This window comes from Eucyclogobius newberryi, unplaced genomic scaffold (genome assembly GCF_026437365.1).
Source record: "Eucyclogobius newberryi isolate DKJ021-1_F unplaced genomic scaffold, fEucNew1.0.hap1 SCAF_22, whole genome shotgun sequence".
In the NCBI taxonomy this organism is placed as follows: Eukaryota; Metazoa; Chordata; class Actinopteri; order Gobiiformes; family Gobiidae; genus Eucyclogobius; species Eucyclogobius newberryi.
In genome coordinates, this window is record NW_027315857.1 from 11,841,677 (window position 1) to 11,866,115 (window position 24,439).

The window sequence follows — 24,439 nt, forward strand, 5'->3', positions numbered from 1 at the left end:
GTGCCTGAGGAGGGCGGGGCTTGTGAAGAAGAGCCGCTTGGAGCAAAAGACAAATGACAGGAAACACGAGAGGCCTGGACATGCCCCGCAGCCCCTAATGCTGCCTAAACCTCTGACATGTCTCTACACAGTCACCGGCCCAACACTGAAAACGGAAATCTCCACTAGGGCACGGCTCCGGCACGTCCTCTCGTATCAGCGGAACTCGGCTGCATCCGCCCGGTGACCTGCAGTGAACCGTGCCGTGGAGATGGACAAACAGATTGGAGCTGGGGCTGGGGCGGCAGACGGAGCGGGGCCCAACAGAAAGCCCAGGGCTCAGGGCACAGGCAGTTCTTCTAACGGGGACGGTCTGGACAGGTGAGTGATGTTAGCGGCTAACTCTGACTGCAAGAGATGTCTGGCGCTGTGATATGACTACTGTGTCTGCGCTTTGCAATCTTTATTTCAAGAAATGGTATTTTTAACAGAGGAAATATTTGAACCTAATACTAAACATACTAGAGTGCAATTTCTTAAAGTTTTAGATATATATTTTACCAGAAATAATCAGCGTTAACAAAACTACTTCCGGCGTATGCAAATTGAAATTTGACAGCTGCTACGCTACATTAGCTATAGGGAGCTAACTGTTAGCATTAGCTAACAACAATCCAATCAAAAGCGCTTCTGTAGTGTTTGTGAACTTCAACGTCCCGCTAAAACAACACAAGACCACCAGTTTGTTCATGGCATTCGATTCATCTTCGCCATGTCTACATAAAGTCAATAGTTTAGCACAGGAAGCACCACATCTGTTTGTTCTATCAGAGCAGACATTAGTAACAGCATGATCTAAAAGGAGAAGCCTCGTCTTTTATGCTTCTTTATATAAGAGCATCCATGTTGCACTTTACGGTTTAACGTGTCAGCTTCATATATACACAAAAGCATCCCAAAAAATCCCTTCCTCAGATTTACTAGGTAAAATTGCTGAAACTATTTTAAATCTGAGCTCCAATATGAACTAACTTGTATTGGATTAAAAGTATGATGACGTATTTCAATGTAGATCATTTAATGAATGTTCTCTTATTCTTTAACCTGTTGGACTGTGTTTTAGCTGTGGTCTCTGTTCAGTCCCACAGGTTCCCATGTGGAGTGGTGTAAGCAGCTCATCGCAGCTACTCTCTCCAGTCAGATGACCCACTCGGCCCCTGCAGATCCAAACCGAGAGAATAGAGTAAGTATCCAGGGCTCCACAGCCCCCTCATAGTTGCACTAACCCTACTCACAGCCCTGTGTTCTGTTACTGTAGACGGGGAGAAGACCAGACTGGTTGGTAAGGGTGCCACGTGTATGTCTGTTGCCACAGCTTTTTATGTTTGTGTGGCTTTATTTTACAACCCTTTAAAGCTGCAGGAGATTTTTGCACTTACTCAAGCTTTTCATGTCGTCTTGTATGTTTTCAGGCAGATGTGCTACTTTCACGATAATGTTTGTGTCAAGAGACCAATTCTAATAATGATCGTTTTTGGATTTTGTTTTCAGACTGCAACATTTTTATTTAGAGACCACACAGTCACAACTCACAAAACACTACAAATCACATTTTGCAAAATGGGTTGTGATGTAGATGGTAATAACAGTCACAGAGACGACAGTTTCTGTTAAGATAATATGTTCATTATCAAACAGTTCAGAAACAAAGTAAACTATAAGGGCCACAGGTGTATTCTTTGTATTGTGTTTTAGTTCACAAAAGAAATGTGCAAACTTTGAGCTCAAGAGAATGAGGGCGTGTACAGACTCCCAGAGAAGTCTGGCCAGTTTTTCTCAAACTGGTGTACGGGTATCACTGGTCGTATTTGGGTTAATCGTCATTAGATCTTTCACTTTAGACCTCGTTTAACCCAAATATAGGCCTAATAAAGGTTTATTTCTAGTGGAAAACAAAATATAGGTTGCGTTCACGTGACGTCACAACATTTTAAAATTCCTATAGTTTAAAACTGGAGGAAATGTGAAAATTCTACGGTGAAATTTGCTGTTTAGCGGTCAGATAGCGGCAGAAGAACTTTAAAAGCACTTTAAGCCATAAGATTAATAAAACAATTTTATAGCCAATCCTGCCAATCTATTTTGGATATTTCTTTCAAAAACAGTAAATCTTCCATGGAGTTACACAGGCCTTTGCCCTACTGCTGAGACAGTTCTCTTGCTCTACCTCGTCGACTGGTCTTGGTCCAGGTTCTTTATGCCAGAAGGTCAGACAAATGCTTTGTGTCTGCACAGCTATGGCAAATTGAATATAATATTATGCAGCTTGCAGCGTATGTTCACCTTGTAAGCGTGCAGCAGCTCTATTGCTTCCTCAGTGTGAGAAATGTGTAACTATGTGTAATCCAAGCTTGTTTGACCCTCAGGTCTCCAAGAGGCTCCCATACAGGGTAAGAGCATCAGAAGGAGTTGTCATGAGGTTTAATGCTTTTTTCTTTAGAGGTGATTCAGCACAAGTTTGCACAATTCTGAGTTGGTTAGTCAGCACCAAGTCCCAAGTCCACTGTCCTGCTACAGCTATTGGAGTTTTTCACACTTTTTATTTTGATGCTCTTTAAACGTTGAATTTGAACACTTGTGGCTCTATTCCTCTGTCTTGTTCCTCCTTTCCACGCTGCAGCAGGATTCTCTGGAGGAGGGGCTCAGTCACTATGACAGTGACTCCGAGCTTCCCTCCGACTCTTCGGCAAGTGTCTTGTGTGTCTGCCCCTCTGTTCATGGGCCCTGCATGTGTGCGCTGCCCCGCCCTGTGCACTGTCCTCCATCTGTGCACTGTGACACTCAAGATTTAGTCACATTCATGTCTGTGCAAAGTATTGCATTGTGTATGGGAAATATGTGATGATTTTCTGTTTGGGTTTGTCTTTTCTGTTATACATTCATCTGTCAATGTGAATTAAATTGAAATAATTTAATTAAGATCCTTTAATCATTTATCATATAACCCTTGAGAGATCAACTGAAGTTTTTAGAATTCAAAGCAGCCGATGGCCAAAAGCTATGCTAAAATGTGGAGATCATTTTGATTATTATAGTGCACTGACCTGTAAGAAAATAGTAAGATTAAAAATCATTGCTATAGATACAATTTTCGACATCCACGGCCCTGTTTCATTATAAACCTGTTTGAGAACATTAGTAGTCCTATTTTAAGCAGTTATTTCCAAGCTAATCATTTAGAAAATTTTGATCCACTTTCATAATCTTTGGTTTGAAGCATTTTTAGGTGCATTTATTGTGATGTCAGATCATTAAGTTAAAGGCGGTATGGACGATTTTTTGGCGATTTGAGAACGCAGGCGGAATGCGCACTCCCCCGTGTGGACTGATACAACACACACGTGCGTTTGTTTATTAGCGCAACGGAGCGCATCACATGTCTCGTCTCCCGTAGATTTCTGTCCACTTCTGCGTCAGCTCGAACTGTCTTTCTCTGTCTTCATTTTGCCCCGTACACTGAGGGAACTATATTATGATAGATCCATGCGCTTAGGCACACGGAAAGGTGGGGACGAACCGCACGCGGCTGCAGGTGAGCGGTAGGTGCGTTTTATGATTGATACGTGGCAGGACAAATGATTTATCCACGCCACAAGGAAATATGATAAAAAAATTGCTGAAAAAAATCGTCCATACCACCTTTAAGTATATAATTTGAGCTAGTTTTAGCTTGTCCTGCAGATAATTCAGAGGCAGGTCTTTTTTTTACTTTGTTTCTTTTAGCAGAGGAAATGTCAATAATTTTGCCTCTTAGGTCTGCATTGGCTGCACCCAAAGGATGTGTAGCAAAGTTTCATATGTAGTCCCTCTACATTATGCCACAATGCCATTTGACTTTTTTTAAACAATTGCCCCAAACAAACTACCAGTCTAAGCTGGAGCCTAGCTCATACTTTCAAAAATATACAAGATAAATGCAGAATATGCAATAAAACTAGACATTCAGACATCAGAATATTCCTTGAATGGAATTAAGAAATAGCTTTTTTACCAATGGTGCATTTGTGTTTTAATATTTGCAATGAAGGGTCTATTGAATTCACATTAAGTTTGTGACGTGAGCAATATTAATTATACCATTGAAAGTATTTTGTGATGTTCTATGCCATTGTATAAAGCTCTGTGATCCCAAAACAGTTCTAGTAGAGTTGCATGTATTTTGCACGCTAATAAAAAGCCACGCACATAGTTTCCTAAGCTTGTGTAATGTGTAAAAGTATTACGTTTGTCCATAACTGGTATGATTTCCCATGAAACTCTGGACTCCTCTGCCTTCACAGTGCTGCTCAAGTCTAAATCCTCTTGTATTTTGTGCAGAATCTACCTGCACTGAGATACGGAGCACAGCTGAAAATGTCCCAGAACGAGGTCCCTCTCCTGCCGGGAGAGAACGTTCACATCACAGGTGCATATCCAGTGTTTAACGTAATGTAATATTTGTATCAATTGTGAAGTTAATCGTTGCTCTCTTAAATCCAGTCAAGGATGTGATGTACATTTGTCCATTCAGTGGCCTGGTGAACGGCACTCTGACCATCACTGACTACAAGCTGTACTTCATTGGTGTGGAACAGGTAGGCTTCTTAAACTGCACATTGTTCATGCATGTTTGAGTTATCCTGTCTTCACGTAGCTGAGACTATGGCCGTGTCCGAATATACATTTTCACTAAATGGGGCTCAGGCCAGTTTGTAGTGATTTCCGAATGTCCAGCAGGGGAAAAAGGAGTTCTCTCAAAGTTTCCCACAATTCAAATTGAAATGTAGTGTCCAGCACTGGTCATTGACGGGTCAATATTGTCCACAATGCATTGCGAGAGTCGTAAAACTGCAAAGAGCAAGGCAAGGAGCTGTTTAAATGGACTGTTAACCGGTAAATCACTCCTAAATAAACCGTCAGTACAGGGCTTCTCAAAGTGTGGGGCACACCCTTTAGGGGGACACAGGACCGTGCCAAGGGGGGCGTGAGAGGTTTGGAGAAATGTGTGCAGATTATGCGTGACACGCGTGTTTTGACCAACAGAAAAACGCCCAGTGCCAACACGTGGATACAAGTTTGAGAAGCCCTGCATTAGCTGTTAAGTTGCTAGTGTTAGACACTCCCTAGCTTGAGCTGTAAAAAGTCACAATCACTGGTAAGTTAAAATAAAGATTTGTACGGTGATTGTTAGTCCTTAAAATGTGCTTGTCAGATGTATTTGACCAAGAGTCACGTGATCGGCGTCAAGGAGAAAGTAGTGAGTCGAGTATCCGAGTTGCTCCATGATTGAGTGCACTATAAAGGTGGCTGAACAGGGTAAGATTGTAAGGATAGGTTAGGAGACAAGTGTGGACACGTAAAAACACAAAAACACGTAAGTGACAATCCGCTGCTTATTGCTGTAAATTAAACTTAAAAGATGTGGGGGCTCATCAGTTTTGCTGCTTCAAACAGCGGACCTGTTTATAGCCGTTTTAGCTCAATATTGCCGTTTACATGAACAAAATGACAAACTTATGGTACAATTTCAATATTAAATACCTAAGAAAAAATCATAAGCAAAGCAGTGTGTCTCTTTTGAGTTGTTTCATGTTATAATAGTTTATTCAAATATGTTTTCATCCCAGGAGTCGCCCTTTATTCTTGATGTGAACCTTGGCGCTATTAGTCGACTAGAAACGATCAGTGTCCCCAACCAAGGAGAGAACACCAAAGGTCTAGAACTGGTCTGCAAGGTAGTAGTTGATTTCATGACGATAAATGTTCTAAATTTGCGGAATGCCACAATGTATGGATGTGCCATTTTTTTAACAGGACATGAGGAGTCCCAGGTTCGCCTATAAAACGGAAGAGAACCATCCTGACGTGGTGAAGGTCCTGTCACAACACACCTACCCGCTCACCCACAGCATGGTCAGCTTCAGTCAGTTGAAAATACGTTTTTACACTACATCTGCTCTGATGATTGGAAACGGTTGTTCTGTTCCAGCCACTGTTCGCGTTCCTCTACAAGGAGCAGTTTCCTGTGGACGGGTGGAAGGTCTACGACGCGACGGCGGAGTACAAACGACAGGTAAAGCGATAATACAAGTTCAAACCGAAATAATTGCACTGAAAGCTCATGCCAACCTTTAGGTCTATACTATATTGTAATGTACATATAACGGTAGAGTTGGTGGTGGTGTTGTTTCAGGGCTTGCCGAATGAGAGCTGGACCATCAGTAAGATCAACAGTAGCTACGAGCTGTGTGACACTTACCCCTCCGTCCTGGTCATCCCCACCAACATCTCAGACGAAGACATCAGACGAGTAGCAGTGTTCAGAGCCAAACACCGCATCCCGGTCAGTGCTTCCAAACGTTTTCAAAAATAATTCATATCTTGTTGTAATTTTTGTACATTACAGAAAATGTGGCGTTGTGAAAATGTCTCGTGTTATCGTTTCCCAGTTGACCCGCTTCTTCTTCCTGCGCAGGTGTTGTCGTGGATCCACCCGGAGACTCAGGCAACCATCGTGCGCTGCAGCCAGCCGCTTGTCGGCCCTTCAGACCGCCGCTGTAAAGAAGACGAGCGCTTTCTCCAGATCATCATGGACGCCAACGCCCAGTCTCACAAACTCACCGTGTTCGACGCCCGCCAGAGCAGTGTGGCGGACACCAATAAGGTCATTTGACACGGCAAATAAACACATTTTTAGCAGCGTGTCCAACCAATAATCTCCCCCTGCAGGCAAAAGATGGCGGCTACGAGAGCGAGAGTTTCTACACAAACGTGGACCTGAACTTCCTGGAAATCCCAAACATACATGTGATGCGGGAGTCTTTGAGGAAAGTGAAGGATGTTGTGTATCCTACCATAGACGAGGCCCATTGGCACTCGGCCATCGACCAGACTCACTGGCTGGAGTACATCAAGGTACGAGGCAAAACGAGTCTACCACAGCGACATCTGCTGGTGAACGTTTAGATTACGTTGATGCAAATTGCCTCCACAATTGTCAAATACAAACGTGTTGGGCTTGTATTTAACCATATTTAGTCATTTAAGATATGCATAAACGTGTCCTGTATATTGTGTGTGATACATGTGTGTCTGTAGCTGTTGCTGGCCGGAGCAGTTAAAGTGGCCGATAAGCTGGAGTCAGGGAAGACGTCTGTGGTGGTGCACTGCAGCGACGGCTGGGACCGCACCTCACAGCTCACCTCTTTGGCCATGCTCATGCTGGACAGCCACTACCGCACCATACAAGGGTTTCAGGTCAGACTACAGTAGATACAAGGCGCTTAAATCCAGGTCGACGTATCTGTAATATCTTGGTTGTACAAGTTAAAATTAACTGTTAAGTGTATTTGAATGAATTGTGTTTTCTGCAGGTTTTAGTGGAAAAAGAGTGGATCAGTTTTGGACACAAATTTTCTTCTGTAAGTATCAACAGTATTTATTCATGCATGTTAAAGAAGTATGCGTATAGCGCATGATCTGGAGTATATTGGATAATGTTGTGCTTGTGTTGCAGCGTGTTGGTCATGGAGAAGACAACCACTCCAGCTCTGAGCGCTCGCCTCTCTTCGTCCAGTTCATGGACTGTGTTTGGCAGATGACTCGACAGGTAAGACCTGTCACTTACATTTGACATTGTAGTCGCTCAGTTTTAAAGCAGCTTCGTTTCCGTGTTGTGTGACTCCAGTTCCCAGCGGCCTTTGAGTTCAACGAGCTGTTCCTGATCACAGTGCTGGACCATCTGTACAGCTGTCTGTTTGGGACGTTCCTCTACAACAGTGAACAGGAGAGGACAGCCCAGGTCTGTACTAAACATTAGAATGACAAACTTTTTTTCTGAGGCCTGCTTTCATTTGCTTTCTGCTGTTGTGTGTAGGAGGTCCAGACTAAGACCATTTCGCTGTGGTCCTACATCAACAGGTAAAACATTATACATTAGATACAAAATGTTGTGCCTGTGTCTGACACAAGCTTGTGCTTCTCCTCAGCCAACCAGAGGACTTCACAAACCCTTTCTTCGTGGACTATGAGCACCATGTTCTGTATCCGCTGGTGTCGTCCAGACATCTGGAGCTGTGGACCGCATACTACGCCCGCTGGAACCCCCGCATGAGGCCACAGGTCAACACCCAGGATGTTACATTTGCCATTGTTTGCAGTGAAAAAACTGATTGTTTTAAAGGTGCACTGTGTAACTTTCCTGATGGAGGAATCCGCTTGTTTCTATTAAGATGTCATTGCTTTGCCTAGAACGTTCCACAGTGAAACAGTTTTACAATATTTGAGTCCTGGTGCAATAACTGCTACTTTTCCAGTGGTTTGTGTTGAGATTGACAGAGTTCTCCTGTGCCCAGGTCCCAGTGCACCAGACCCTGAAGGAGCTGCTGTTTGTACGAGCCGAGCTGCAGAGGCGCCTGGAGGAGCTGCAGAAGGAGGCTGCCGCTCACTCGCTGTCTTCCTCCTCAGAGCACTCTCCGTCACACACGGGAACGCCGCTGCACTCCGCCGTCTGACAGAGGCGCTCTCAGAACTATGGCCCTGGAGCTACCCCACAAACACCACCCCAAGTACAGCGTTTGAAACCAAAAGGACTAGACTGGGGAGGCACTAGGATACTCCTTTCCTAAATAAGTAATAATTTAAGTCAGTATTTTAAGTAGTTTTATATTGTATTTATTTGAACATTCACATGACATATTTTTAGTTATGTTAAATGTAATTGTAGACAGTTTTGTTTTAATTAAAAGTCAAAACTAGTAAAATCAGTCAGATTAGATTCTAATCTGAGAGATGAAAGTATGTAAGTATTTTTTTGAAGTTGGCCGTTCTGAATTTGTTTCTGTCCCCTAATTTGTGAATGGTCAGATGTATCCCAAAAACACTTAATTTTATTTTATATGATGGTTCAGACTGTCCATATTTTAGGGTACATTATACGTTGTTTACTTTTTTGGGGTCAAATAAATTGCATGCAATTATTTGTAGAATGTTACTTTTTAATTTGGAAAGCTTCATAGAATGCAGATTTGAATTGTGCCATAAATGTATTGATATTGTTTACACACATTAGCATTTAAAACTATGGGACACACATTATTGAACTGACTGAATTAAATATAAAGTACTATATCTAATTTACACTAGGATCATTGCTACATTTATACATGTAGTGGAAATTGAAATTTCTGATATTTATTTTTGTAACACCCAAAATCACAACAGCAGTTGCCTCAAAGAGCGATAGTGAAAAACAGATTAAACAATGTCCCAGCATCCTGTGTCCTTAAATGATCAACAATTATCTGTTACCATAACAGACTTAGCTGCCTTGTTTTTAGTCATCCATTGTAATTATGTAATAACTTTGTCATGTGAAAGTGCTGACATGGCATAACATTGTGAAGAGGTTGGTGCACCAGTTACTGTTCTTTGTTTACACATCCAGAAAGGTCCCATTTTTACAGTGGTTTGTCCGTGGGACATTGAATGCCTGTAATGGATGTGGTTCACTGCAGTGGTCTGCTCCCGACACAGCCCTTGTTACGAGTCAGTGTGAGCATACGTTTGTGCTCAGATTTATGTATTTTAATTGTATGTACAAACTTTTAAGCCATTCAACTTCTGACATTCCACTTTTAAACAATAAACACACTGAAAGAATGAGCTTGTCTTTGTTTTTTTTTTAATTTTCATTAGTAACAAGTTGTAACATACTGCCAAAGAGCCATTGTAATATGAGCAGATTGTTCACAATTACACTTAGAGCGTAACCACTGTCCAACATTCAGATGTCAAAGACACAGAGGCTACTACTGTCTATCTACTATAGTAAATGTTAAAGCATGCATCAAAGAGAATGTACACAGGAGTATTGCAGTATTCTGGTGTGTGGATTTGCTTGCAAAATGTAGTAGAGCCCTCAGCAAACGTTTGTGGGAAAGACTGCTGTGTTTTGTGAACGGAAGGGTTGTGTCTGTGCAGGCCCAGGCACTGTGGTGGACAACAGGGGGCGCTACAGAGCCCGGGTCATGTGAAATAAGGCACCAGGCACAGCAAACAGGGCAATGACCAGATGTTTTACAAAAGAGTCCCTGCTATGGCAACAGATTGGCCTGGGCTGAAGTAAGTGTTTGGTGTATCCTCCAGACACCATGAACTTTCTCCTGCACAGGAGCACATTTGGGTTTGGGCTGGACAAGAGGTGTGGAGGAGGGTCAGCGGGGGTCAGTATCAGTGCACAGTGTTGATGTGAGATAAGGCAGTGAGGAGTCACATACAATTAGTCTGTTTAACTTTGTGACTTAAACAGTCCTTTACACTTGGCACAGGCAGCAGTGCCAGGTTTAACATGAAGATGTGGTTAGAAAAGGTTTACAGGACAGTTATAAAGTGACATTCATGCTGTCAATCCTTTCAGACGGTGCCTTTTGTAAGGATATGACAAATTTTAGGTGCAAAGAGTACAATGCGCGACTGGTGCAATTTTTGCAATGCAGTTTTGATCGTTTCATTTGATACACTCCAATCCTTCATCTTTGGCGAAGATCTGTTGCTACAGTTTTTTCCATCATATATATTTAGTACATTCAGTAAACTGAAAGTTTTGTGTTTTGAAGACGTTTGGGAGCAGCGGGGATGTCCCTGCTGAGGACGGGACTGCTCTCTGAGCTGTCTGATGTGGAGAGAGGACATAACACAGAAGAACCTCTTCCACAGAAATGACCCTCAGGAAGTGTCTGCTATCTCTGTCATATTTCAGCAAAGAAATCATTTGATAGAAATTGGGCCTTTTTTTCCTGGTAAAAATACAAATTCCTACATTATATCTAGAAGCATGTTCAGAGAGGGCGCTTGGTCAGATCACAATTGTCTGATTACAGATATTTGGTCAACGGTTGTGTTACAATCAGACCCTCAGTTTGTTCCAGTACTGTCCTGCTGCAGCGTCTCGAGGGAAACCAAATACACACAGACTTTAAAAGGCTTCAGTAGTGTGTCCCATCATAGAGAGGCGCAGAGATATGCATAAACCCCCTGCCCACTGTTCGTCAGTAGTGTCCCCTCAGAGGTGCAGTGCCCACTTTACCGTCACCGCTCACACTTCCTCCAGTAAAACTAAAGTCTGCTGTGCTTGCGTGGCCCCCTGGACAGGCTGAAGTTTTTCAAACCCAGTGTAATTCAACTAACCCTTAATTGCTGAGGACTTTATCATAAACATAATCCATACTTGGCAGCAGCCTTAGATCCAAGCTGCTCTGTAATCTTCGTCTGGCTCTCCTCTCCCTCACCTTCTCACAGGCCACTAGTGTCTCCATGTCTACTGCAGAACACACCCCCTCGTCCTCCACGCAAGCTGCAGTACAACCAGAAAGCTGAATGTGCAAAAGTGTCTGCTGAGCTGCACGCTGAGCTACAGCCCAAACCTGGGTACAAAGTGTAAAAAGACAAGAGTATAGTCCAAACACACAGACCACACAAAACTTCACACTGAATATTTACAAGCCGCACTACTCTCTACAACAGCACACAGACACGGCCATGTCCAGAAGCTAACTACTGCTAATATCGCTAACAACTTTGTTTTTCGGTACAATTCTGCCAACTATCACGTCAAACATCTCATGTTTATTCACTCGCTTCATTTCCACACGAGCCGCACACGGTAAACGGTCCATTACATCGTTACTCTTCTGAGATTGTCCATTTGTGGCGACTGTACAATTATTGCAATTACAATTTTTTAGTTTCCTCCATCTGATCTATTGTCTTGTAGAACACGCTGCTCATGAATCATGCCAGGTGTTTGTAGTTTGCCACATAAAAGCCAGTAACCAACAGTGGCAACAGTTTGATTGATCAGGAGCTCAATTTGAATCAAAGGCAGAAGAATCATTAAGCAGACTTCTTTGTAATGCTACATTAGATGCACTGGTTATGAATTTGTTATTTCTATTCATTTATTTTTTTTAATTTTCTTCCCAAAACCATTGTGAAACAAATCTCCACGCAACATTCCTTTCCTTCGTATTATCAAAAACGGCGGTCTAAAAAACTAGAAAAAGATACAAGCTGTAAATAGACACAATCAGATACCTTAGAAATACAAATAAGGCAACTGCATTATAAGATACACAACTGACATTACTATTTGACTATTATTATTACATAAATGAAATATTGAGGAACAAATGGCAAAACACCACACCATCTTTACAACTTTTCTTCATGTGTTTGAATAAGTGGCTTAGTTATTAATTTACTAAGAATAAGGTACAATACAATCTTAAATGATTTTCATGTTATTTTTTACTATATCCACAAACTAATCCTGGGTTTCCATGAGATTGAGAATGTTTTCCAGTTTAAAACGTGACAAATACCCAAACGGGCCAACAATGAATAAAAACTAACGACAGAAACGATTTTTCTGACTTTAAGAATTCTATGAAACGTACTTGAAATAAAAGCATCTTTTTTCTCTGCACGCTCCTTCTGTGCTATAACACGCTGAAAATGCCCCAGAAATGTAAAAGCTGTTCTAATAACAAGAAGCAAATGTGAAAGATTTCCTGCTGTACTTCATAGAGCCGGTTAGTAAAAACAAAAGGCAGACTGACACGTGTCAGACAAAATAATAAATAACTATTTACAAAAGCTCCTGGCAAAGTTTGGTATGAGCCAAGATTCACAGCAGTAAAATTAAGTTTAAAAATCACATTCAGAGCAGCGTCTGCAGCATCTGGGGAATGTGCGTGAGTGTGTGGTAGTGTGTGTACTTGTGTGTATCTGTGGTTGAGGGATCTATTGGAGGAGGCTACACTGTGTTCTCTTCAGCAGGAGGCTCTGCATTGGCCGGCTCCAGGAGAGTCTGCTGGACTGTAGAGACAAAGTCAATCACAGGTCAAATACTGTATTAGGAAATATGATCACAATGCACACAGAACATATGTCAGGATTATACATTAATCCATAGTTCTCACAATATAATTGTAAGAACTAAAACATTATAATTGTGACCATTTGAGAGGCTAGATTTATTCATTTTAATTCAGTATAGTTTTAAAATGAAAACCTAAATGACACTTTTTCATAAAGCTGGTCTGATGATCCATTAGTGAATGTACAGTGAATAATCTTATAATCGTGTCGTTTCTCCTCCTTAATCATCGTAACACTAAACATTGATATAGTGACATTCCTAGTACGTGACAAACAATAGTAACAGGCCCCTACATTAAACCAGGTACAGAGGCAGGAAAAAGCATTTTGACAAGGTAGTCATCAATATGATGAGCGAGATTTCATGCATATAACATTCTTAAAATTCATAAAATAATCATATAAATCACAAATAGTGTACATAACTTACCTTGTGGCTCTGTGGCCACCACAGCATCTGGGTTTTCAGACTTCACCATCTCAGCGTTTAGGCTCTCTGTAACAAACAGCCAGTGTTACCATCTCATTCTATATCATATTCCTATAGTATTAATAGTACTAGGATTTCTAGGTTTTCTGTGCAATAAAGAGACAGGACAGAAATAAATTATGGTATTAGTATTATGGTATAGTCATGTCCTAAGTGAGCCCAGGTCATGTTTCAGAATGTCAGATATTTAGAGAGGTTAAGTGGTCCCCGTGTGGCCAGTTAAAGGCTCTGCTCAGCCTCAGGCGCTGGATGCGTCATGCGCGCCGCACTCCATTTTGATTTCAGAATTTTTTTTTAAACTCCACATTATTGTATCACAATTTCCCAAATTTCAAGAAATAAAGAAACCTTAATTATGCCCGATACAGATAGTGTGATGGCAGAACTCTGCTCTGGCCACTGAATGTGGTGAAACACGCCTATAAACTAATACGCATGTATAATTAGGATGCTAAGAATGTGTTAAGATGAGGAATAAGTTTGGATCATTGGCAACACTTAAAAATTAACTCTGTTTTTCACATTTTTAAAGACAGTATAAAATCAGGTAATAATTGTCATAATAAAAACAATCCAGTTCCGAGCAATGGATTAAAAGTGAACAGTCATTTAAATCAAGCTGGCAGGTGTATGGATAGAAGTACTTACGCTGTATACTGAAGCAGAATTTCTTCTTCTGGTAGGAGACGTAGCTGGTGATGGCACCCACCAGAGCCATGGCAACCGCGCTAATTATCCCAGCGATGGTGCCCACCTCGGCCGTGGTTTCTGAAACACACTACAGTCAGACACGGATGCTCACCGTCTCACCGTACGCAGAGAGACACTATGTACCGGTGTTGTCGTCGTACTGGTCGATGTGGTCCTTCTCACCGGGCCTGGTGCCTGGACAAACACACTGTCCATTAGACAAACGGGACATTCACGCTACAGTTTTTGTGACTACATAGTATTCTGTACCTTTGCCTTTGTCCGGTTTGTACGTCTTGTCGTCACCCACACCCGCAAGGTCATCGTCGGAGAATCCACCTGAGACTACATCAGTGAAGAAGGGAAAGTGCCAAATAAAAATGTGTTCTTAAGTGAGTAACAAAGAGATGAAAGGTAAGCCTCAGAGTATGTTTGCCCAGGTCATTTTTCAAGGTTCGAGAAAATAAATTGTTTCTACTGGCGACTTCTATTAGAGCTGTACAGTATAAAAGTTAAACCAGTCATAGTCAGGCAGGAAAGACATTTGTTGGAGGCTAAACTTCTGCACAGGACAAGTTTTCACTTTTCTAAATTGCAACAATTTAGACGGGTTGTTGTTCACCGTTTTGTGTTGTGGTGTGTACACATATTTCTGATTGGCCGAGGGCCGTACCAAACATACCTACATATACAGTAGGAATCAGCACAGAAGAAATACTAGTTCAGGACCACAGAGCGCCGTGCATCTCCACCTTGAAGCCTCTAATCACTCGTTTGAAGACGGTGAGGTGAAGGTTTTAAGCAGGGAGAAAAGATGGTTTGAAAGAGGAGTCAAGGAAGCTATTTTTGTTAAAAAAGAAAGACCTTCTTTAAACAGAAATGGAGGGCTAAGGTTTAATCTTCCTGTTATTTATAATGGGTTACTGAACCCCTGGAAAGGTAGAGGACATTCAGATGCTAATCAGGTACTCAGGGTGGTTGAGCCAGGGTCACACAAAGACAAAGAGGTTTCTAATAGCCCATTAAGATTCTGAATAGGCTAGCTCGGTAGATACAAGGGGGGAGTTTCTGTTGAAACAAACAACTCTTTCTACTTCAGGAAGGCTCCTCCCAATGGGCGGGTCTTACCACAGAACAGTATTAATATCGGAGTTCTCGACCTAAATTCTGTTATTGACAATGACTCTTGGATGAGAGTCGAAACGTCTATTTTTGCAAACTGAGTCCAGATGACTACAACTGAAGCTTTTTCTACTATACAGTAGGAAGTAGATCGAGACAAAAAACTTGGGCAGTTATGCTATGAGGCTACATCACACTGTTAACAAAAGCACTTTCACACCACAAACGAACTGGTCTTTGGTCTGGACCAGGATCACCCAGGACCAAATATCAAGCAGTTGGAAATGTAGTTTGTAAGTGTGGGATATGAAGTTCTACACAAACAGTGTAGAACTCCATTTAATTTCCTTGTGTTCTCTGTAAAAGCATTTGCCTCAATGTCTTACCAGAACAGCAGCATTTCTTCAGAGAACCAAGGTTATGAAAGTAACCTTGGCTTTTCACTTTTGTATGCCTTGGCTTGAAGGCATAAGTGACTGAGAAATGGGTTAAACAAGTAACCAAACTGCTTACTTGAGTAAAATGGGTATTACGATTAACAGGAAAACAGATCAGATCAGTGTCATCATTCTGAGAAGAGTTTGTAAGTGAGCTTATCCTGGGCAGTTTTCAAGTGCACATACAGGGAACTGGAATTGGCTACTAAATATTAGGGATGAAACAATACTCAATGTAGTAGTAAACTGGTCAATACAACACTCACAACACCATACATGTGTGGGTCAAAACCCTCAAAACTCCTCTACATTTGAACAGAGGGAACATGGCCTAATTATGATATTATGTTTATTGATAATCAGCTCAAAAATAAGACACAATTCTTTGTTCTTCTGGAATCAAAACAATATCTATATCATGATGCATGTATCGAGATCGAACGGAGGGGAAAATGTATTGTTGCATCCCATTGAAAAACATCTATTATGCATATATTTATATTTTTATTGGCCTTTAAACATGCTCTTAAGTACCTTTACTTTAGCATTTCATGTTTTACAAAGACAATATTAGTTTGTTACAGCCTTGAGAGACGCCAGAATAACTGAACTTTAATTCCATCTGCAGCCAATAGATGGAGCCACTCAGTTTAAAATTAGTTGTAATCATCGTGATTGGACGGTAGAAAAAGAAATGAAGATTCCGAGAGGGTCAGCACTAGATCATATAGGGAATCGGGCCGGAAGTTACAGAGTCCAAAATGGCGGCCCAAATCACTTGCGGTTCACCATTTATTTTTGCAGTATAGTTTGTTTTGGAATGAGTTAGCTACACTTTTGTTAATACAAACCCATGGTATAAACTAGTTTTAACCAAATGAAGTAAAACTTAGGGTTTAGGGGTTTAGTGTTAGTGGTCAGGGTTCATGAGAGAAAATTATTCCCTCAGCTGTAACAGTCGCCGCCATATGCTGTCGCCGCCATCTTGGATTTTGTAACTTCCGGCCCGATTCCCTATATGATTTAGTGCTAACCATTCTTAGAGTCACATCACAGATCTAGGAAATTCAGAATAGAATGTTTTTGATACTCGGAGGGGAGAGGACTTTCTAACTGGCTAATTGCTACTCCAGGAATGTTTGTTGATGAGAACAATGTCAGAACATGGTTAAAAGCTCAAAAAAGGTCATTTTACATGCGCCCTTCAAATCAACCAACTTAAAAGACATAAAAAAGGGAGGTTTCAACTGAGAATATTTAGAAATATTCCCTTCTTCTCATTGTATTTTTAAGTTTTTTAAGTTATTTTTTTGAGTATAAATCCAAATCCTGTAACACTCGAGTATGACTCCTGACAGAAACACCCACCTCCCTGACCCTTTTTCTTATCCTTTCCAGCAATGTCGTTGTTAGGGTCCAGGGCATCAGCCAGGTCAAAGTCATCACCAGCTGGGACTGGGAGGGGTCATCAAGGTCAGGGGAGGAACAAATGAGGAAAAAGAAATTATTGGGAATAAAATATCACAACAAAAATGAAAGGGCTGACGTTTTGAACACAATTTTTTGGTACAAAACTTCCACCATGTTTTCTTGAATTATTTTTAGTGTTAGATGTTGCTCTGAACTACTTATTGTTAGGCAATTTCTATTAACTCGCATGAACGGTTATTATAATAAAGCTATAGAATCATCCAACTGTAAACGTTTGATTCTGCAAATGCCACTGCTACAAACCAAGACATATGCATCAATATTCACTGGTGAAGGCTGTAAATCTAATGTGATCTATAAATGGGTGTGTAGATAAGTGAACAGCTTGTGTGGAAGTTGTACATCGCGTGTTATTAGAGATAAACAGAAAAGGTAAGGCACATGCAGAAGGTGAGGCCAGGCTCCCAGGAGGCTTGTCCCTTACCTAGTTTGGGCTTCACTGGGGCCTTGGGGGACACTTTGGGAGGGGCTTTGGTGGTTGTGGTGGTGGCATCAGAATTCTCCTCCAGGGAAACCCCTACAAAAACAGTGGCACCATAAGACATTCTTGATAATACATTTGAGTCATCACTGCCTTAGTTTGAAGAGAAGTTGTGGTCTTGCATGTGGTGTTGCCATGGACACAATGACAAAACATTTGCGCATTTTTCAGAGAAACTATTTTTCTAACATAACCTCCCCACCTGCTCCACCTGCTCCACCTGCTCCTCCGGCGCCACCTGCTGGTGCTTCTGGAGCTGCTGGAGCTGCAGGCTTCTGGGTCACTGTTAAGACATTAGAATAAAGCTTGAGAACTATTGTTATGAGCATGTATAATACCAAACAACCTTAACATCTGTGTGCTGCTGCAAAGATGGAAAATATGTCAATATTTATTGCTAGTTACTTCCCCCATTATTACCACCAGTATGTTTAGTTACTGTGAAGTTATTGTCTGGTCTGTTTTTATTCATTATATTGCTGTTCTATATCTTTAGTGACTTATGGCAGACATGAAGGGACATGATGTCATTGTCAACAAATAAGTTTAGAAAATGTTTGAGAATAAAACGTCTATAAACTGGAGTAGATAGTTTAAATTTTACAATGGGCTGAATAAAATATACATTACAAATTTTGATGTCAAGATTATTTGGTTAATAAATATTCAAGTTGCAATAAAATTATTTATTAACTAAAATATATATATCTTAAAGGCGCAATGGACGATTTTTCGGCGATTTGAAAACGCAGTGCGCATGCGCACTCCCCCGTGCGGACTGATACAACACACACGTTTGTTTATTAGCGCAACGGAGCACACACACACACACACACACACACACACACACACACACACACACACACACACACACACACACACACACACACACACACACACACACACACACACACACACACACACACACACACACACACACACACACACACACACACACACACACACACACACACACACACACACACACACACACACACACACACACACACACACACACACACACACACACACACACACACACACACACACACACACACACACACACACACACACACACACACACACACACACACACACACACACACACACACACACACACACACACACACACACACACACACACACACACACACACACACACACACACACACACACTTGCCTTTAGCATCATCACCATCAAGAGCATCAGCCAGGTCGAACCCTTCCTGAGAGATCACTGCAGAACACAGAGAAAGTGAGCGTGATTATTGGAGCTTTGAGTGCAGCCCTTTCCTCCACAGTGAGCTGAATCTGGTGTTTTGTGTGAGTCGGACATGGGGCACTTGGACCTCTGTGTGTGTGTGTGTGTGTGTGTGTGCTCTGTGTGTGTGTGCTCTGTGTGTGTGTGTGTGCTCTGTGTGTGTGTGCGTGCTCTGTGTGTGTGTGTGCGTGCTCTGTGTGTGTGTGCGTGCTCTGTGTGCGTGCTCTGTGTGTGTGTGCTCTGTGTGTGTGCTCTGTGTGTGTGCTCTGTGTGTGTGCTCTGTGTGTGTGCTCTGTGTGTGTGTGCGCTCTGTGTGTGTGTGCGCTCTGTGTGTGTGTGTGCGCTCTGTGTGTGTGTGTGCGCTCTGTGTGTGTGTGCGTGCTCTGTGTGCGTGCTCTGTGTGTGTGTGCTCTGTGTGTGTGCTCTGTGTGTGTGCTCTGTGTGTGTGCTCTGTGTGTGTGTGCGCTCTGTGTGTGTGTGCGCTCTGTGTGTGTGTGTGCGCTCTGTGTGTGTGTGTGTGTGCTCTGTGTGTGTGTGCTCTGTGTGTGTTCTGTGTGTGTGTGTGTGCTCTGTGTGTGTGTGCTCTGTGTGTGTGTGCTCTGTGTGTGTGTGCTCTGTGTGTGTGCTCTGTGTGTGTGTGTGTGCTCTGTGTGTGTGTGTGTGCTCTGTGTGTGTGTGTGCTCTGTGTGTGTGTGTGCTCTGTGTGTGTGTGCGTGCTCTGTGTGTGTGTGCGTGCTCTGTGTGTGTGTGCGTGCTCTGTGTGTGTGCTCTGTGTGTGTGCTCTGTGTGTGTGTGCTCTGTGTGTGTGTGTGCTCTGTGTGTGTGTGCTCTGTGTGTGTGTGCGTGCTCTGTGTGTGTGTGTGCTCTGTGTGTGTGTGCGTGCTCTGTGTGCGTGCTCTGTGTGTGTGTGCTCTGTGTGTGTGCTCTGTGTGTGTGTGCGCTCTGTGTGTGTGTGCGCTCTGTGTGTGTGTGCTCTGTGTGTGTTCTGTGTGTGTGTGCTCTGTGTGTGTGTGTGCTCTGTGTGTGTGTGCTCTGTGTGTGTGTGCTCTGTGTGTGTGTGCTCTGTGTGTGTGTGCTCTGTGTGTGTGTGCTCTGTGTGTGTGTGCTCTGTGTGTGTGTGTGTGCTCTGTGTGTGTGTGTGCTCTGTGTGTGTGTGTGCTCTGTGTGTGTGTGTGCTCTGTGTGTGTGTGTGCTCTGTGTGTGTGTGCTCTGTGTGTGTGCTCTGTGTGTGTGTGCGTGCTCTGTGTGTGTGCTCTGTGTGTGTGCTCTGTGTGTGTGCTCTGTGTGTGTGTGCTCTGTGTGTGTGTGTGCTCTGTGTGTGTGTGCTCTGTGTGTGTGCTCTGTGTGTGTGTGCTCTGTGTGTGTGTGTGCGCTCTGTGTGTGTGCTCTGTGTGTGTGTGCTCTGTGTGTGTGTGTGTGTGTGTGCTCTGTGTGTGTGTGCTCTGTGTGTGTGCTCTGTGTGTGTGTGCTCTGTGTGTGTGTGCTCTGTGTGTGTGTGTGTGTGTGCTCTGTGTGTGTGTGCTCTGTGTGTGTGTGTGTGTGTGCTCTGTGTGTGTGCTCTGTGTGTGTGCTCTGTGTGTGTGCTCTGTGTGTGTGTGCTCTGTGTGTGTGTGCGCTCTGTGTGTGTGTGCGCTGTGTGTGTGTGTGCGCTGTGTGTGTGCTCTGTGTGTGTGTGCTCTGTGTGTGTGTGTGTGTGTGTGCTCTGTGTGTGGACCCCCAGCGCCCACTACCCTGCGCTCATAGAGAGAATAATCCTTTTGTTTGCGCCCGGGACTGTAGTGCGCATTATTGACATGAAGAGGCACAAAAGCTGAGGGGAACAAAGACCCCGGGCTTCACTGGATGCCACTCTGACATACGGCGAGTGAGAGCGAGCACAGCTGTTGGGGCGGTGTTTTGACCAACAATCAAGTCCACTGTTTAGGAAAGAATTCAAATAAACTTGTATTTAAAAAGTTAAAAAGGGTACACTTTATAGTCTTTATAGGGAAATTCATGATCTGAATTTGAGCCATCCTTTAAAACACGGTCAGAAGCTCCAGCTCGTCTTGTCAGGTTCTTTGCTGCCAGATTTGACCAGTTGTGGATTTCCCAATCCTTCTTCAAACACAAGACGCAAACTGGAAAAGTTGCAGAAAATATTGCAATAAACTAATATTATTGACGGCCATGCTACACCACTGTCAACTATATTAATAATACCCTAATTAAAATAAAAAACACATGCTACAATGCAGGGATTGCAAATAAAAACATTAGTAAAAATATATAACATTATAAAAAAAATATTCCACACTATAAACTATATAATTAGTCAGTAATTATTGTGACAAGACAGGAGTAATGTGTTAATGATTTAATTTAAATTAAAAAGGAAACGACGAGACTGACTGCACCAGTACATATAATGGAGAACCATCTTGGCAAACCACATTTACTATTGTAATAATATTCACATTTTGATGTCGAGAAGGTCAACAAACCACTTTCAGAGTCTCCTAATATGTGTAGGAGCTGCCTCTGGGCGTGTCCGGCTTCATCCTGTATCACCTCTACACTGGCATGACTCAACATTTAAATTATAAATAAACTAAAGCTCTAATTAATGACACCTCCCCAGTGGTGTCATGGAAACTAATGTCATGCAAGATTACCAATGCACAGAGCACTAGTAATTATGAAATATAATCAAGGAAACAAAACGCAGAAATTAAGACGAACCTGAACTAATCGTGTGTGAAGTAATTGTACGGGTAAAGTCCAGTGGATCAGATAATGAGACTGTAATACCGTCTGCTCCTTCATTCACACGTCACTGCACTTCCTGCGCCGGTCCTAAGCCTGGATAAAGGCAGAAGCTCGAATCAGAACAAGTCAGGAGTTTGCTTTTCTACTCTACTTCTCAAGCTAAAGTGTTAGAGCCACTTGAGTTAGGTATGGGTCAACTAAATTAGATCTTACTGAAGCTAAAGTATTCTTCTCAGCCTTCTCCTGATCTTCTCCATTAAGTGACCGTGGGTTTGATATGATTTATCCGCGCTGTGGTTTGCTACTTTTGTCATTTGTGGAATGGGAGTCCACACTTCTTAGTAATGCTAAGGTTTAATGTAAGAATATGTGAAAGGAAATGGAGAAGTTCACCACTTCCTGTGTCGATACCTAGTCTAAAAATCTACTTTCAAAATGATACTGTAAAAAAGGTGTCATCTGAAAATGTATAAAATCACAAATTAATCTTCCCGTTTCTGTTTTAGAAATGTGGCTAGAACCCTTTTTCAAACACATACACATTTCTTAGTGTCACCACATTTTAAAGCTCATTCAGTCACAATAATAATTACATTTTAGTACTCATCATGCTCCTTACAATGTGAAAGAAATCACACGTCTAACTTCCCACAGTCGATTGACATCAATTTTAACAGCACATGCTCAAGAATACAAAGTGAAGTTCTGCTGACCTCTGACCCCTCTACTTGCTCAGTGCTTAATCCCTATTGGCCAACCAGGGCATATGCATGCAGGAGATTTCACTGCATTATTAACACCAAACAACTGAAGATGGCACGGCACCGGCTTTATATGTGCAACAGACAGAGAAAGACAGTGTGAACAGGAGGGTGGAGGTCCAGACAGGTGCGTCCCCTTCTGTGCCCTGGCCTTTTGTTCACCTGCCTGAGTGAGCAGACTCTCTCCTGTCTCCACACATCCACCATCTTGCTCCTCACCATCCTCCTCATGCACATGGCTGCTGCTGCTGCTGCTGCTGCTGCTGCTGCTGCTGCTGCTGCTGCTGCTGCTGCTGCTGCTGCTGCTGCTGCTGCTGCTGCTGCTGCTGCTGCTGCTGCTGCTGCTGCTGAGAGGAGTGACATCAGGCGTTTCCACAGTCAGCCTCACTGTGGGCGGCGCCAGCATCACTCTGAGTCCCATCACTTCTCTTCTTCTTTTGCACAAACTACACTATTTAACGCAATGGGAACACACAACGGCGTTTAATGCACCTTTTCTACACAAATGTCCAAATGTGCAACTTCTCAGTCGCAGCTTTACAGATTTTTAAAAATGCAGCCTTCACAAAATTGCAGCACATGGACCATTTTCCCCAATAAAGGCAAAAAAAAACCTGGTGCGTAAAAGTGGAGAGTGAAAACCGTGCCAAACTTAAACCGGGTCAAACGTAACCGTGGGTGGTGTGTTTAACGTCTGGCACAGGGGCCGGTGCGGGGCCCTGAGAGTGCGGCACAAAAGGCTCGAACATGTGGCGTGCGGTTCGGAGGTGTGTGCGGGACAAAGGCTTACCCTGGAGCGGCAGGAGCAGAGCCACGAGCGCGCAGAGGGACAGAACGGAGCGGGGAGACATGGCAGCGGCGTCCGAACACACTTCCACACGCAACACGCTGACGGCACTCGGCGGAATAACGGGCTCTGAACAGTCACCGGCCGGTCTGGTCTGTGCGCTGCGCCGCAGTCAAGGCGTTCACTGTCACCGCCACGCCCACGCTGTGCCAGATCCGGAGTGACGCGCCAAAATAAAGGAAAGCGCGAGGTGACTTTTATTTTGGAGGGATTCTTTTTGACAAACTCTGTGTGTGTTTGGCACAGAGACGAATAAAGTCACTCTCATTTCATCAAGAATCATTTTGGTTTCAGACAGTGTGACAGAAGAAAGCTTTAGATGATACAACACTGCACATTCGAGGCAGTTAAAGGTGCACCGTCTATATTTTGGTGGTGGGGTCATTAAGTTTGTCTCCATGGAGATGTAATTGCTTTGCCTGGAATGTTACATCAATTCAATGTTCAAAATACCTTTAAAATGTGCCTTTTATTGAGCACAGGGTCTCCTCTCCATAGATCCGGCCTGTAACTTGGCCTGGTGGCACCTCCTGCTTAACCACTCGATACGTTTATTGCCATACTTTGGAGCATTCAAGGCAAAATATTGATTTCTCCAGAGACACAAGCAAGTGGAAGTTGTTCCACCAGAATTGAATAAGATATACTGTGTCCCTTCACAGAAGGAAAATGTAGGTCAATTTTTTTAAGTAAAACCTTGAATGTCAATCAAATATAATTTTTTTATATTAATTATTATTCTAGAACTACAGTTGCCTCAACAAAACACACAACTAAAATGCAGTTATTTTATTGTCAACCATTTCACATAGAAAGTCCATTGTTATACCACTAGATGTCACTCTGGAGAAGTGTTTCGAACTGTGTTTTGAAGCTTCGAAACGTTTGGTTCAAATGCTTTGCTTTTTGATGAGGCTTCACTTTGCCCATCCAAACTGAGAATAGTCCGGACACTTGTCAACCAGAGTCCGCTTCAAACTTTTCCATAATATTGTGTTTACTGAAGCGCATCGCCCAGAAACTTTTCCCTGAACTCTCTCAGACTTTTGGACCACAAAAGTCAGATATCATTACATTTGATAACAATCACGTGACTAGGACATTAAAAATAACCAGGTTGAACCATTCACAACAACATTATTAACACATTTACT

General features: G+C 42.7%; 3 protein-coding genes across 8 annotated transcripts in view; 1 reads left to right on the forward strand and 2 right to left on the reverse strand.

The window, feature by feature from the left end:
* The first annotated feature begins 17 nt into the window (after positions 1-17).
* On the forward strand, positions 18-8,559 carry mtmr1a (myotubularin related protein 1a). Of its 3 annotated transcripts, XM_072459128.1 has the most exons (19): positions 18-360; positions 1,120-1,222; positions 1,298-1,321; positions 2,406-2,429; positions 4,357-4,444; positions 4,519-4,613; positions 5,646-5,753; positions 5,833-5,931; positions 6,008-6,091; positions 6,212-6,361; positions 6,494-6,682; positions 6,748-6,933; positions 7,117-7,275; positions 7,392-7,439; positions 7,535-7,627; positions 7,706-7,819; positions 7,895-7,938; positions 8,007-8,139; positions 8,373-8,559. In XM_072459128.1, the coding sequence occupies exons 1-19, from the start codon at positions 251-253 to the stop codon at positions 8,529-8,531; spliced, it is 2,010 nt and encodes a 669-aa protein (XP_072315229.1). In that variant the 5' UTR covers positions 18-250; the 3' UTR covers positions 8,532-8,559. The 3 variants fall into 3 exon arrangements, with proteins under 3 accessions (XP_072315229.1, XP_072315230.1, XP_072315231.1); XM_072459129.1 differs by lacking the exon at positions 1,298-1,321; XM_072459130.1 differs by lacking the exons at positions 1,298-1,321; positions 2,406-2,429 and having other exon boundaries at positions 19-360.
* Positions 8,560-11,304: 2,745 nt separating this feature from the next.
* cd99l2 (CD99 molecule-like 2) lies at positions 11,305-23,437 on the reverse strand. 4 transcript variants are annotated; one of them, XM_072459132.1, is made up of 10 exons: positions 23,229-23,435; positions 18,843-18,905; positions 17,889-17,951; positions 17,612-17,704; positions 17,065-17,151; positions 14,394-14,476; positions 14,282-14,312; positions 14,096-14,215; positions 13,388-13,453; positions 11,305-12,894 (listed from the first exon to the last, which is right to left on the reverse strand). In XM_072459132.1, exons 1-10 carry the CDS (start codon positions 23,287-23,289, stop codon positions 12,833-12,835), a joined length of 729 nt encoding a protein of 242 aa, XP_072315233.1. In that variant the 5' UTR covers positions 23,290-23,435; the 3' UTR covers positions 11,305-12,832. The 4 variants fall into 4 exon arrangements, with proteins under 4 accessions (XP_072315233.1, XP_072315232.1, XP_072315235.1 ...); XM_072459131.1 differs by having other exon boundaries at positions 14,282-14,332; positions 14,408-14,476; positions 23,229-23,434; XM_072459134.1 differs by lacking the exon at positions 17,065-17,151 and having other exon boundaries at positions 23,229-23,437.
* gba2 (glucosidase, beta (bile acid) 2) overlaps positions 18,362-24,439 on the reverse strand; it is a 173,270-nt gene continuing 167,192 nt past the window's right edge. The window contains exon 18 of the mRNA XM_072459126.1: positions 18,362-18,376. The gene's annotated coding sequence lies outside the window, so the exon portion shown is untranslated. The remainder of the gene's footprint in view (positions 18,377-24,439) is intronic.

What these genes read in the sequence shown, in the direction of transcription:
- mtmr1a (XM_072459128.1), top strand. Translation starts at nt 251, where the DNA reads ATGGACAAACAGATTGGAGCTGGGGCTGGGGCGGCAGACGGAGCGGGG. An exon ending in GTCTAGAACTGGTCTGCAAG is followed by an intron (nt 5,754 to 5,832) that starts GTAGTAGTTGAT and finishes TTTTTTTAACAG; the next exon opens with GACATGAGGAGTCCCAGGTT. An exon ending in CGGCGGAGTACAAACGACAG is followed by an intron (nt 6,092 to 6,211) that starts GTAAAGCGATAA and finishes GTGTTGTTTCAG; the next exon opens with GGCTTGCCGAATGAGAGCTG.
- cd99l2 (XM_072459131.1), bottom strand. Translation starts at nt 23,289, where the DNA reads ATGTCTCCCCGCTCCGTTCTGTCCCTCTGCGCGCTCGTGGCTCTGCTC. An exon ending in CAAACCGGACAAAGGCAAAG is followed by an intron (nt 14,333 to 14,407) that starts GTACAGAATACT and finishes GTGTTTGTCCAG; the next exon opens with GCACCAGGCCCGGTGAGAAG. An exon ending in CCAGTACGACGACAACACCG is followed by an intron (nt 14,216 to 14,281) that starts GTACATAGTGTC and finishes AGTGTGTTTCAG; the next exon opens with AAACCACGGCCGAGGTGGGC.